Below are 13,995 nucleotides of genomic sequence, written 5' to 3'. Positions count from 1 at the left end.
GCCAAAATGCCATACACGTGGCAACCCACTCTCCCACATGGTGCCACATGAACCTAGAGGTCAGCAGTCACCCTGAAACCACATTAGCCCTAGCAAAGAGGACATCCTTGACGGTTGGGACTCTTCGCAGATGAGGGAGTCCCCTGCCCTAGACTTCTTGGCGACTAGGACTCCCTAGCGCTTAGAAGTTCTTGTTGATGAAGGGTTCTCCAACATGGACACTAGCATTCAACAATAAGATTAATAAAAGATAAGAATAGATTATGCCTTATCCAAACTGTCTTTATCCATTCCTCCCCGAGAATAAAGAAAATGTGCAGTGCTCCATCGCAGGGGGTGTAAATACATGTTTACTCCTCTATACGGGGACTATCTAACGTCTCTTACACCTTCCTGACACCTTTTTCATTCTCACGTCCCTCACACTTCTTTTACTCTCTAAATCACCTCTCTCACTCTCCAAACATTCTCTAAGAACTCTACAAGTATGTTACCACATGTTCTTATACTTTTGACCAACTTTATTCACCATATTTCTATTTTAATTATACTTATTTACTTTTTGACTTTATTCAATCTCAAAATCAAATACTAATTTGACGTCGGAGTACTAACGCCTTTTCTACAAATCCCCCTTTCAGGATTTGCATTCGTTTCAACCCAAATTTTGAGCATAATCCACATCAATCGGACCCTGCATTTTTTTACCACATCAAATTTGATACATAATTAAAAAAAATTGCCAAATAAAATTAATCAGATAACATGCAGGTACAATAATAATTTGTATATGCCTAAAAAGTTCCATTCGTCTATTATAAATTGATATATTTATCATACTACTTTACATATTCAAATAATCTCATCTAAAAAGTAATGTTTGTGTACATAATTTATATATAACTATAAGTAAACATAATTCAAAATAGAGAATTAAAACCAATGATCATGTTAAGCTAGCTAGACAAAAACCTCTTAACCTGCCCAAGATTGCGACATGAATGGTCCAAATAAAGCACAAACATGGGAGCAATTCCTCCCTTTTTGAACCACATAAATACTTGTCCGCATACACCAAATTTATAAAAAATTCTAGTTGGAATCGGATTTTTTAAATTTTAGTTTATCTTGTAGTTAGTATATTATCTTTGTCATATAATTAATTTGGTTCGATCAGATATAATTTAAATAAGAATTTTTATATAATTTTTCTCCATATCTTAGCTTCATTCAATGAAACCAATACTCTTTTCACGTTATGACAAAATTGGATGGATTCATTAGTCTACGTTCCATTTTGTGAAAAAAGACAAAAAAAGAAAAATATTTATTTCAATGAGCGCTAACAAAACATATATGAAATAATAATGATATTAAAATACAATTGAGTTACATATAAACTAATATCCAAAGACAACATTGGACTCAGATCTCCAGTGTCTTGCTTTCTCGAATCCATTCGCACAGTTCTCATAGTCCTCAATGGTCTGATCAATCTGTTCTTGGCTGTTCATTACAAACGGACCATACTGGACCACTGGCTCACCCAACGGTTCACCTCCCACCAGAATAAACCTGAGTGGTTTCGAGGATCTGTTCCAGGCCTCCACCCCATCGCCTGAGCCAAGAAGAACAAGGTGGTGGGCTGATACAGCCGAAGATCGTGCAGTCCCAAATATGCCATCCCCCTCTAACACATAAATGAATGCGTTCCATGATTCGGGTATGGGTTGCCGAATCTGCGACCCGGGCTTGAGAGTGAAGTCTAAGAACATGGTAGGGGTCCTGGTGTATATTGGTGACTTGATTCCCAGCGCCTCTCCAGCTATGACTCGGACTCTTACCCCATCTTTTGATGCTTCCGCTATGTCCCTGCTGTTCATTTCTTGATACCTTGGCTCAATCCTATTGTGCATAGTTATCAGCGACAACATAAGTTGACAGACGTAAGGAAACAAATTCATAACGTATCAATCGATATCATCGGATGCTAATGGATACGGCACTTTGGACTATGTGGGGAATAGTGAACGTAGTTAAGTGAGTGTTATGGGTACTTTTTAGTTTGATTCTTGAGATCCCACTAGGTAGCAAAAAGGTAAAAAGTTAGTGAGAAGGGGCACTGACATTTTATATTTGGAGGAGAGGTTAATCCACAACTGCAAGCCCTTTTGAGTACCCTCAGAAGCAGGCATTTCTGAGTGGACAATCCCTCTTCCTGCAGTCATCCACTGCAAGTCACCGGCCTCTATGGTGCCACTGTGCCCCTCAAAGTCTTCATGTCTCACTGCTCCCTGTCCATACAAATACAATTTTTTCTCAGTTTCTTCATCAAAAATTGATTCAGGTTAATTAATTCCAATAGCCCAGAAAAACAGGAAAACGAACTGAATATTTTATGTATTTCTATCAATTTTCAGGTTTTCTTGAATTATGAGTCAACCTTAATAAACAAATGATTTATGTTGTTTTCTTCAGGCTGCACAAGCACACCATGATTGGGACAGTGTGGCAATGATCAAGAAATGGTCTGAATACCACTTTTTCACACTGTTGTCATTATTTTATGAAAATCACAGAAAAAAAAACATTGACAAAGTGCTACTTTTTCATGTCCAAACCTCAGACAATACACAGAGGAAAACAGAGAGGAGAGCATAAAGAAAACTAGTAGCAAGGCGCAGGTGTCTACCTGAAGCATGTAGGTGACTGTCTCAAATCCTGTAAGATGATCACAACAAAAAAAAACAAATCATAGTCAGTTACCATCCATATCAATCCAAACTACCTTAAAATCGTGTTTTGTGGGGAAATGTTTTGAGATCAAACCTCTGTGTGGATGATCAGGAAATCCAGCAGGAGCAGAAACTGTAAATTCATTAAAACAAAAATACAAAACCATCAATGAGAAATCAAGAAACTTCCAAGCTTTCAAGATTCAAGAAACAAACAAAAACAGAGACAGCCCACCTGAGAATTCATCGAGTACAAGAAAAGGGTCAAAATATTTCAGCTCAAACCTGCCAAAAGACCAACAAAAATCCCTTCTTTTAACGCAAAAAAAAAAAAAAAAAAACCATGAAATTTCTTCTAAAATTTACCTTATATAAATAAATAAAAACCTCACCTTCCAATGCTTCTTCTGACAGTAGCACCGACGCCTTCATGTTGAGGTCTAGCCAGGAATTTTCTGACCACAGGACGAGGATCTCTAACAACATTTGCCATGTCTGGTTTCTTGTATTATCTTTTCTGCTGAGATATAGTGATGAATGTGAAACTGTGTGTGTTGAAATTTGAAATGAAATGAAGAGTTTTGCATGTATGTGGTGTTTATATAGGGGGGATGGAACCATGGAATAGTGAAGAAGAAAGGGGGAGTGGAAGGTTTAAATTCGTTGGGTTGATCTGTGAGGGTCAAAGGGCCATAGGTGGGACCCAGGGGGGGATTGGGGGGGTGGGGGGGAGGTTCCTTGAGATCCAGGGACTTTGTTTTATTCCGGACATTTTGCCTCAGCATGATGATAGCATTATGTCACATCTTGTATGTATTCTTCCCTTTTTGTTTGTTCCAACGCATGTTTAACTTCTTCTTTTATTTTATAAATTAATGGGTGATTTAAAATTTATCTTAATTATAAATATTTTTTATAATAAATTATTAAAGAGAGTATTTATTAGATAATTATTTAATTTTAAAATATATTTATAATTTTTTAATAATAAAAAAATAATTATAATTATAATTATAATAAATTTAAAAATAACAAGGTTTGATTAATTCTTATTTTAATTAATATAATAATTTAATACATCACTATAAAGAATTTGATGATTAGGGATGGCAATAATCTCGATCGCATTCATTGGGACGAATTTTGAAGTCTTAAGAGGTTCGAGAGACGAGTTCAGGCCTTGGTGATTTGAATCCAAACTTGCTTTCCTGTATGGTACTATTAATGTCTTTCTCGCTGTGTGTTCATATTTAACTTTATATATTTTATATGTATACTTATATAACATGTATTTTAATGTATATAAAAATATATGTTTATAACTCATTTATATCTCATAAACTCAATACTATTATAACTTAAAATAATAATATAAACAAATGTATATAAAAATATATGTTTATAATTCATTTATATTTCATAAACTCAATACTATTAGAAATTAAAATAATAAAATAAATAGTTTATAAACATTAATATTTATACAAGTAACACATAATATAAAATTTTTAACATTTTACTACCTCATATAAATTGATAAAATTATTAACCTTTCGATAATATTATTATCTCATATTTATAAATATTATGATAGTTATTATTTTTTAATTTTTTAAAAAAATATTAATCTGATCTACTACGTCAACTCGATAGATCCGAAATCTCGAATTTTCACAAACCCACCCTAAATCTATCCTATTCAAGTGTGAATCAATAAGAATCTAGATGAACATCAACTCAAAAGCATATAATACCTACCTCATCTTCATCTCAATAATAAAGCGTGAATAGCAATTTACTTCCTTATATAGGGAGGTAAATTGCTTGATTTTAAAAATAATAAAGTGGATAAATTATTGTATTTTAAAAAATACAAGAAGATAAATTACTATTTATTTTTTCATAATCTAGTTATTTGTTCACTTGTGATATTACAAGGGGGTTGCTTGCATTTTTCCCCAATAATAAATAATATTTTATAAAATAAAGGAGACTTACAAAAGTTAACTTGGTATGCATTAAATAAATATACAACATGAGCTATAATAAATGTAATTTCACTTCCAAGAAAGTAATCACCAACATCTAATTTCTTCCAAGGATTTTTTCCTTTAAATTTTGTATGTAAATTTATCTTCTGATGCTATTATAATAATTTAGACACGGGATTAATGTGTATTAATATTTTTATTATAATTTTTTCATTTGATATAGCATCGTGTGTGTGCTTTTAATAGTCAAATGTGGTCGACCATCAAATTTTTTAATTAATTGAATAATAATCATAATAATAATAATAAGGTTGAATATTTGTCAATTTAAGAAGGTAGTAAATCAAAATGTTGAGATGATTGAAGTATATATATATATATATATATATATGATGGTGATGATGAATATTTAATGAGTTGTCTGAACTTGAGTTGACAATGAAATTAAAACTGTCCAATAGATAGATATGAAGCAGTCTTCCAAAAATCTGCTGCCAATCAATTATCATTAAGGGCGCCGTCATTATGATATAAGCATGACCAAATACTAATCTATTCTACTTTTGAACAATCGATGTGATTAAATTAATTAATAATTTATAGGTAGTTGGATAAAATATGTTGTAATTACACTGTTAAATTGGTTTAATTTTTTATTAAATTTGTTAAAATATTTATTTATATAAGAATAATAAATTTGTAATTTAGGATGGGGGGAGGCGTATGTGGGATGAGAGCAAACATACGTCAGATGAGATTGAGTTGGAGTTTGAAAGCGTGTTGGAAGTTTCCAAAGCGACGCCAATGAAAGCGTGAGTGTGAGTGTGATGATCTATGAATTACGATATGTTGATGCAATCCCATTTCCTTTTGTGTTTGTTGTTGATGCCCACCACCCATTCCTTTGACTTCATTATTGGTAAAAACGTGTTCCATTTCCTAATTATGGAACAAAGCGCACTTTTGAACTTGGTTTTCTTCATTTTGTATTCATCTTCAGGATAGTTTGCTTTTATACTCTTAAAATTAGATATAATTATATAAATATTTTATGATTTTTTATAAAATTATAAATTGAAATTTTGTGGGTGGATATAATTTACTTTAAATATATACTATAATATGTTATTTCTAATCAGGTCATGCAATTGTAATTACATATAATTTTAAGAAATGTACTCGTAACTTTTACAGAGAATATAAAATAGAGGTGTTCATATAATTTATTCTAATTTTAATTCATTAAACTTGAAAATTAATTACATATTGACGAATGTAATCACCAACGAAATAGAGGTTTAACAAAATTTTTGAGATAAAATTTTGATATGGTTTAAAATCACCGGATACCCCATTATAAATTTTGGAAATTAAATCCAATTTTAAGAGCAATTTTGGTTTTAGGAAATTATTTTGTCTTTAATAATAAATAAAAAATCATGTCAATTGCTATTGAGATCAGGGCAATAAAATATGCGTCGACAGCAGGATTCGAACCTGCGCAGGCAGAGCCCAACAGATTTCGAGTCTGTCTCCTTAACCACTCGGACATATCGACGCTGCTTCAAGTTACATTATTTTCTTGATGTTCTCAATCCAATCCGCCGCCGCGTCCTGAACAGTGGCGATGTTCTCGGCTCCGCCTTCTCCGACGGAAACCACGAATTTTCTTCCAGTGCCATCATGATCTCCACCGGCTCTGGACGATCAGCGGAGTTTGGGGTTCTGCTATGGCGCACGAAATTCTTGTGCTCATGAAGCAACGAGCTTGTCTTACGGGGATGTGACTGATTTTTAGGCGAGATTGCGAGCCTCAGCACCAAGACTCTTGCGGCGGGAGAATGGGAGCAGGTGAAGCCATTAATGCACCGTGTTAAGAGAATTTGATAATAATTAAGTAGTGCAAATTATGAGTTATAATAATAGTTGAAAATTGGGAGAGTGGAAGGGTTCAAGAAGAGTAGCAATAATAACGAGTATACATCTGTCTTCTACTGTTCAGCATACTGCATTGCGGCCAGTGATACTAGCAATCATCGGGAGTTTGGTTTTAGCATGTTCTTTTCTCTCTTGCAAAAGTGTTATTTCTAGCCGATCCAAAACACAATGTAATAAAATCACACTCTATAATAGATTGGATATACATAAAATACATACAAGGTCGTCCGAGAAAACAATTTCTCAGGTTCTCCGATGTGGAATCTGAACTGGCTAGGTAGTCTCAGACTTCGTTATAGATATTGAGTAAGGTCCATCACAAGATTATAAACATTACAAGATGGTGTACAAGGTATTGATATTCTGACCTCCGCATATAAGAGTTGAGAGTAAAATGGCAAGAACATGGAGGATGGTGCTTGCAAAAAGTGCAGGCTGCCCGTTTCGTGGAGTTGGACCTGGTGCTGTTGAGCCACTACCGGTGTTCACAGTTGAAGGCCTTCCGGTGACAGGGGGCAAAGGAGGCTCTGCCACATCGTTGTCCGTGAGGATTGGGCTTGGAGCCTCTGCCGGGGGTAGGTATGTTGGCGAGATTAAATCAATAAGAAGCCGAGCTTGCAAAGGCATCATGTATGGTGGTGTATCTTTATATCCTAGACAACGGTTCCCTATTAATGAATCAAACAAGAAACGTTGTTAGCTTTTACGCGTCAGGATGCAGTTTCTGGCGCTCAACTAGAAAGTTGAAACACGGGGGTCTTGAGCACAAATGCTAAAAACATGTAGTGACAATCAGACTATAAGATAATGGACATAGCATGTGAACTTACTTTTGAATCTAGCAGCTGTTGCAGGATAATCTGTTATGACACCATCAATTCCCGCAAAGTAATGAGCATTAATCTCCACATACGCATCGGAGAAGAAGTCATATGGTTGAGATCGAAACTCATTTCGGAACAATTTCACATAGACTGGGAGATCAAAGGCTTTTATCTTTGGGATGATAGATGTTTTACCAGTGATAAATGCATCATCAGAAGGAAAAATGGATGCTTTACGGATGACAACAGAGCTAGCAAATTTTCTTATCTCCAAAATGGTTGTGTTCAAGATGTCGCTAATAATCTCATCAATTAGGTAGACGAGCTCATAATTGCTGGTGCTCTTAAACTTGGAAAGTACTGCACTATCGCTGGATGTAATCATGATCCTTTTGGCAGTCTGATTATTATAACCAGCTTTGCTTAGAGCATCCAAAACTGCATCAGCTACGCCTAGTCCCTGTTTTTCAGCTAAGTATGCAGCGTTCTGCAAGACAGGAAACAGAATGTGATGCGATATTCATCAAATAAATTTGTATAGGTAGTATCCTACGTGAAATGGGGAACAAATATATGCGTATTTTTGCAAAATCTTCCTGCTAGTCATCTTTAAGTCCTTGACACCACAGTACGATGGAAAGGGAACAGCTAGAAAGCTAGTATCGTCATCAATTTATCAAGCAACACATTCACAAGCTTTAAATGTATGTTCAAAACAACATAAATGCTCCAGCAACAAGCACAGATGAGCTCAACTTCATGATTGTGACATCAATTACATTTTGGGACTGTTCACGGATAGGATGATACATGCGACCTCATTGGTCTTACTTGAATTACTGCTCACCTTTGTCACCCATATACCATACCAAAAAGTATTGAACAAGTTGATGTCAAACTTTAACATAATACACCTTGTTTTATACCAAAGCATGCAAGTGCAACAAAGAAAGAGGTCCTGAAGCAGCTGGATATTGTGACAACAGAAAGGACTCTATAAAATAACATTCTTCTTACGGAAAAGTATTAGTGAGCTTGGAACATCCATCGAGAGAATTTTTTGGAGATTTCCAGACTGTAGGATAATTTTGTTGATTTCCGGACTAGAAGAATCTATTGCATGAATACTGACTAACGACTATTTACATAAATATGATACCAAGGATTTTGTTTCACATCACGGGCATTCCCAATTTATACATGGACGGCAAACTGTAAGACAAAACTACAATAATAAAAGAATCCAAACTGCATTTTCCCCTCAACTTTAGACTGCTCTGTCTCTGTCAGAAACTTATTGATTTTCTATGCCTGATTTTGAGGTACTGAAACTGCTAGAAATTTCTCTTTATCACATGCAACAGTTTCAAGATGTGCTTGGAGATTTTTGGTATAATGTATGTAAGTTGTGATGCGGTATCAAATTCTTAGATTTGAATATCTTAAGTCAATAATTTACCAGATCATGCACATCTGTCTTAACAGTCCACGTTTTGATCTGAATTGTTAGCTGAAGCTGGTCAATAAGGGCACAGGAACTCAGAAAGTAGCATTATAGCACCCCACATATGAGTTTCATTTGTTAATATGGTCAAATCAAAGATCCAACAGAAGTTGCATCAAATATACTCACCTCTATGCTGATCAAGACTCCAGATATTGAAGATGCATTATGTGCAAATGCCAAAAAATCAGATAACTGCATTAAGTTCCCAACATGTTTGGCTGCTGGATTTCTGAACATTGAATATATCGAATATGGATTGGAAATAGCAGCTGCAATTAAACCAAAATAAGACATCAGTGCAAATTTTTAACAACTTGAAGAGAAACTACTGCAACAAACCTGCGATTGAATGATATCAATATATGCAATAAAACGTAAAAGATGTGAAATAAGAATCAACTTTCAAGAGGATGTGTCTTGACTCTTGATGAAGTTTCAGTTCATCTTGTCCTGCGTCTGATGCAAATGCCAAGTAACCAACAACCAAGAAACATCAATTTTGTAAGATTCTTACTAAGATAGAGACTGCATGATACATGCAAAATGGTGACTCATACGACCTATTGTGTTTTTCAAATAGATAATGGTTAATATATTAAGCTTGTTGTCTAGCCAAAATCAACCCAGTTAAAAGTTACGTGGGGGGCCAACTTCATGCACTACTGCACATACTGCCCATTGATGGCCCTATGACTACAGGAATCATGCACATCTCGGCAAGAAGTAAGCTCCAGTTGGAACATGTGTAAGCTGGAAAAGAATCTCCTCCAGACCCCAAGCTTCATGACATGTTGACTTTTTCGACCAACCTTTATATATGCAAGCCCAGTGGTTCTTGTAATTTTGGAGTTATGGATGTTAAGCAAATGGTGTGATGATACATGACCAGGTTCCCGTTTCACTTACGCTTCAATGTCTGAATTTGGCTCCATGTAAGATTATAGGCTAAAATTCCATCTATAATGTTAAGGTCCGAATTAGTTGTCGAGAGGTTGGTGAAAATTGATTCACCAGTATTTGTTTTTTCTTTGAGGTCGATAGATCCCAGGCAAAAGGGTATTCCATCATTTGTCATTTGAACAGGGCAATCAAGTATGTCTACGCCATCTGATACAGCTTTAGCATACGCCTCGTCAGTACAACCAGGATAGTCGCCACTTGCTCCCTCAGAAGATATAATCAATAGTTTTGCTGAATTAGAGGCAGAAGAAAGGATCATGTCAGTATAGACAGCTCTGTTGCAGTAGTTAGCTGAGAGAAAATATTCAAGTTTATACCAGCACAATGCAATTACTAATGTCTACCTTGCACAGTGTCATTTTTGCCCATGTGTGAGAAGCAATCTGCGAAATTCAATAAGATTAGACACTCCCCAGTCTGCAACAGGATATTAATATTTTTCAACAAAACAAGTGATAACCAGAATTACCTAGAGCAAATTAAACACTCTAGTGCTACATTGCATCAAAGATTCTAGTAAACTAAGGTGCGTCAGCTCAGTTCAGCAAGAAATCAGCTGATGAGAGATTTGACGCATAGAATTTTGCTAATAACTTCAAAGAATAAAGAAAATTATCCTCACCAGAAATACAGATACATTCGTTACTGCAGAAGTCGACAACAAGATATCAGATATAGATTACATTCTTACCTGTAATAATGAGACATTACTCACATGTCTTCTACATGCATGCCCTCATAGTTTTATAACATGCACATCCTGGATTAGTCTTATGGAACTTGAGGTCAATAACTATTAATCGTATGTCATAATCAGATGAGAATCAAAATAGGAAAGTATTATTTTCCCTTCAGACAAGAGTGTTATCTTACAAACTCAGCTCTAGGCTAAGTTTGTACGTCAAATCGAGAATTAGGAATGTTAGATTGAGCAGCCAACCAGTGGGAATTGCCCAAAAAATTAAAGTCATCAAAGAAACATCGAGATGGAAGAGAATCTTATTTGAAGCTAACACCCAACATAGAATAACAAACAAAACCATCAACAAGAATAAAGTAAATGACAAATTAAAGGAAAATGCTACAAGACACACAAACTCAATGACAAAGAATAAAATAAACTAAAGCAAAAATGAAGAAAACAAACGAGGAACTCAAGTATAGTCTTTAGTTGATCATACTTGTGTCTAAAAGCATCAATCACATTTGATACCGGCAGGTTGAACTTTAAAAAGCAATACCGTTAAGTTTAAGAATAGAGAGGTCAGATCAAATTCAACGCTAAAACTCAGATTGATGTGACAATCTGTTTCATAAGAAAAATAAATAACCCGGGTGTTTGAAGAGCCTATCTAAATGAAAATTCACTTTTACCTATGGTTGCAGATGCAGTTATTGGGAAGTCAGACAGCACACCATCAACAGAAAATTGGCCGTTGTCAATAAAAGAAAGATACTCAACCACAGGATCATAGCTGTAGTTATACGGCAAAGATGCGTCATTTGCAAAATCGGATGCAAAAACTTCTAAACCCGCTTCATGAGAATCAAGTACAAGAGAGGTGTAATTATGTAAATATAGGCTGTTGTCCACAGGCCATATGTAACTTTTGGGGACAATAATTCCGGTAGCAAAGGTTTTGATAAATGTAAGATTCTTCATAAGTAACCTATATGTTTGGTTGGTCAAAGGCTCCACATCATCAGGTCCCAAGAATTGGAACACAAGCTTTGTCGGGCCTGTTCTGAATCGTGATACGATACTGCGGAGGAAGCCCACTTCAGGTGATGATATATAATTAACAATCATGCGCCTCGATGCAGAAATAATGAAGCTTCTCATACTCAGGTTATGTTGGCTGAAAAATGCATCATGCTGTACAAGTATTTGAACAAAAAGAATGCTGATTAAGACTCGCCAAACAATAGTTGATGAAAACTTATGATAACAATTGAGAAGGAGGATTTGATTCACATACCGGAATATTTAACCATAACCCAGGTGGTTTTGTTAGTCTAACTACATCATCAACAGTAAGAATTGGCAGATTATTCCCATCAAAATGTGGCACTCGATTATGAATCCCTTGATTCACTGTCCCAATATCAAATGACAGTCAGCATGAATGTAATGACTTCATATTATACAAATTCATTTCTGTCAAGAAAGCAAGCTTCAAAAAGAGCCAGCTGCAGAAATCTTTAGTAGCATGAAAATATAGTTTTACACTGAAGACTGTAGAACCACAGCATCAATGAATTTACTGGTTGGGTCAATATAACCACACACAAGGTAATGCAATTTGTATTTCTTTTATGAAAATCCAAGACATACTTGATGTTATCACACACATAATGACTAAATCAATGTGCCGAGAAGAGCACTTTGAACACTTAACTTTCAGTTTCAGCAGTTTTTTCACTGTAAGTGGCAAGAAATAAAAGAATGATTTTTTTGTATATCGCACATACTGAGTGATTCAACAGTGTAAATTACTCCTATAGAGTAGATTAATATCGGTGCTTTACAGAAGAAAACAAGCGAGCACAGGATTGCAGCTATTTGCTTTTCCAAAACCTAGATTATTGCAGAAAAAAGCACTACAACCAGAGCAGGGCACGTTCAGAGTAACAGAGTAGGATATCACTAAAACAGAAGGCAAGGCAAGCAGGTGACCGTGAATCGAACTTACTATTCACGAGTTTTAGGTCCTTAAGGGTGAAATCCACAGAAAACCATCCTTGCTCTTGCTTTCCATCTATAGTGTAGGTGTTGCTCTTGTTTCCATAAACATATTTTATATCAGAAGCATTTTGTAGCCTGATATCTGGAAAGCAGATTCCTGCTCCATCTTTGGTCAACTGAACATCACACCATATATGCAAATTAGGCAAGCCAGTTAGCAGAGCGAGTTCATATGCGTAACCACTGGAATAAGGAAAAACCCCCGAAAACCCGCCTCTTGCTATCACCAAAGGCGCATTTCCTGCAAAACGGAGCAAAAAGGTTAAGTTCTTGGAACCTGTACTATGAGATGGTCACTTGAACAAAACACTTGCGGAACAGAGAGTAAAGCTTGTATTATGTTAGAACACGGAGGAATACACATTCATACTTACATACTTCCAATAAGAAAATAGTACTCTAGAGAGAAAAAAAGAAAAAAAAGCAGTGAAGTAATTGAGCTCAGTTAAACGCAACTGCAGGTAGAAATCAACATCTTGCACAAACATAAAATTTAATACTCCATGATGACTGACTATTTGCCAGACTCCTCGGAGAATAATCCTAGGAACCCCATGCCGTCGTCCTCCATGAAATCAAAAGGTTTATGAAATAAATATAATCTGGATATCATGGAGAACCATCAACCAACATGGAAACAGAAGGACATTAGATGGCGGGCATAATATTATAGGACGCTCGGACTTGTTTCTGCAGTAAAAGAAAAAGAAAGCAACCAACTAAATCTTTGACGCCACTTCAGTGGTCGCGTTTCTCCGCATCAATAACAGCAACACACACACACACACACAGAGATCTTCTACCGCTTAGTGTTTGCCATTGTCTGCCTCCCCTCCTAGTTCCTTGAGCAGCAACTGAAACCGCCAATAAGCAAAGCATAATAAGCAAAAACACGTCCCGGAATCTCCACATTCTGACGGAGAATTAGATGAACACAGCGGTGACTGAAGCGCCGGGCGGTTAGTTTTCTCGTTTTCCTACTCGAAAACATCAACCACTAACAAATAAACAACGACTTACAGTAAAGTAGAAGAAGAAGAAGAAGAAGAAGAAGATGAAGCAGGAGCAGAGACATACGGAGAGAGTTTCAGCTTCGAGAGATTGAATTCAGCTAGGCTGGCGCCTTCAGCAGGCCTTTTCAGCCTGCAGGTTTATATACTCATTATTTATTTATTTCTGCATTGTCTTAAGAAAAAGTCATTTAAGTCCTTTTAACCTAAAAAGTATATTAATAATCGCACATTTGAAATTCCTGAATTCTATAAGGACAGCTCCAGACGACCCGACGTAAGTC

The 13,995-nt window shown here is 35.7% G+C and overlaps 2 protein-coding genes and 1 non-coding gene across 7 annotated transcripts; all 3 read right to left on the bottom strand.

Moving 5' to 3' along the window:
• Nucleotides 1–1,295: 1,295 nt before the first annotated feature.
• On the bottom strand, nt 1,296–3,359 carry LOC105174929 (RmlC-like cupins superfamily protein). The gene is made up of 6 exons (XM_011097189.3): nt 3,128–3,359; nt 2,971–3,020; nt 2,830–2,868; nt 2,693–2,721; nt 2,128–2,294; nt 1,296–1,905 (listed from the first exon to the last, which is right to left on the bottom strand). Exons 1-6 carry the CDS (start codon nt 3,226–3,228, stop codon nt 1,401–1,403), a joined length of 891 nt encoding a protein of 296 aa, XP_011095491.1. The 5' UTR covers nt 3,229–3,359; the 3' UTR covers nt 1,296–1,400.
• A 2,843-nt stretch (nt 3,360–6,202) lies between these two features.
• Nucleotides 6,203–6,284, bottom strand: TRNAS-CGA (transfer RNA serine (anticodon CGA)). The gene has a single exon. It is a non-coding gene; the product is annotated as a tRNA-Ser (tRNA).
• Nucleotides 6,285–6,807: 523 nt separating this feature from the next.
• On the bottom strand, nt 6,808–13,918 carry SVL1 (SHV3-like 1). 5 transcript variants are annotated; one of them, XM_020698163.2, is made up of 11 exons: nt 13,779–13,918; nt 13,505–13,678; nt 12,649–12,942; nt 11,935–12,050; nt 11,330–11,831; nt 10,300–10,338; nt 9,902–10,186; nt 9,122–9,264; nt 8,948–9,004; nt 7,495–7,975; nt 6,808–7,332 (listed from the first exon to the last, which is right to left on the bottom strand). In XM_020698163.2, the coding sequence occupies exons 2-11, from the start codon at nt 13,611–13,613 to the stop codon at nt 6,998–7,000; spliced, it is 2,361 nt and encodes a 786-aa protein (XP_020553822.1). In that variant the 5' UTR covers nt 13,614–13,678; nt 13,779–13,918; the 3' UTR covers nt 6,808–6,997. The 5 variants fall into 5 exon arrangements, with proteins under 5 accessions (XP_020553822.1, XP_020553824.1, XP_020553823.1 ...); XM_020698165.2 differs by having other exon boundaries at nt 10,007–10,186; XM_020698164.2 differs by having other exon boundaries at nt 13,505–13,698; nt 13,779–13,899.
• Nucleotides 13,919–13,995: the final 77 nt, after the last annotated feature.

Source organism: Sesamum indicum, linkage group LG12 (assembly GCF_026168435.1).
Source record: "Sesamum indicum cultivar Baizhima isolate 11 linkage group LG12, ASM2616843v1, whole genome shotgun sequence".
NCBI classification, from domain to species: domain Eukaryota; kingdom Viridiplantae; phylum Streptophyta; class Magnoliopsida; order Lamiales; family Pedaliaceae; genus Sesamum; species Sesamum indicum.
This window is presented reverse-complemented; position numbering and strand designations above follow the sequence as displayed.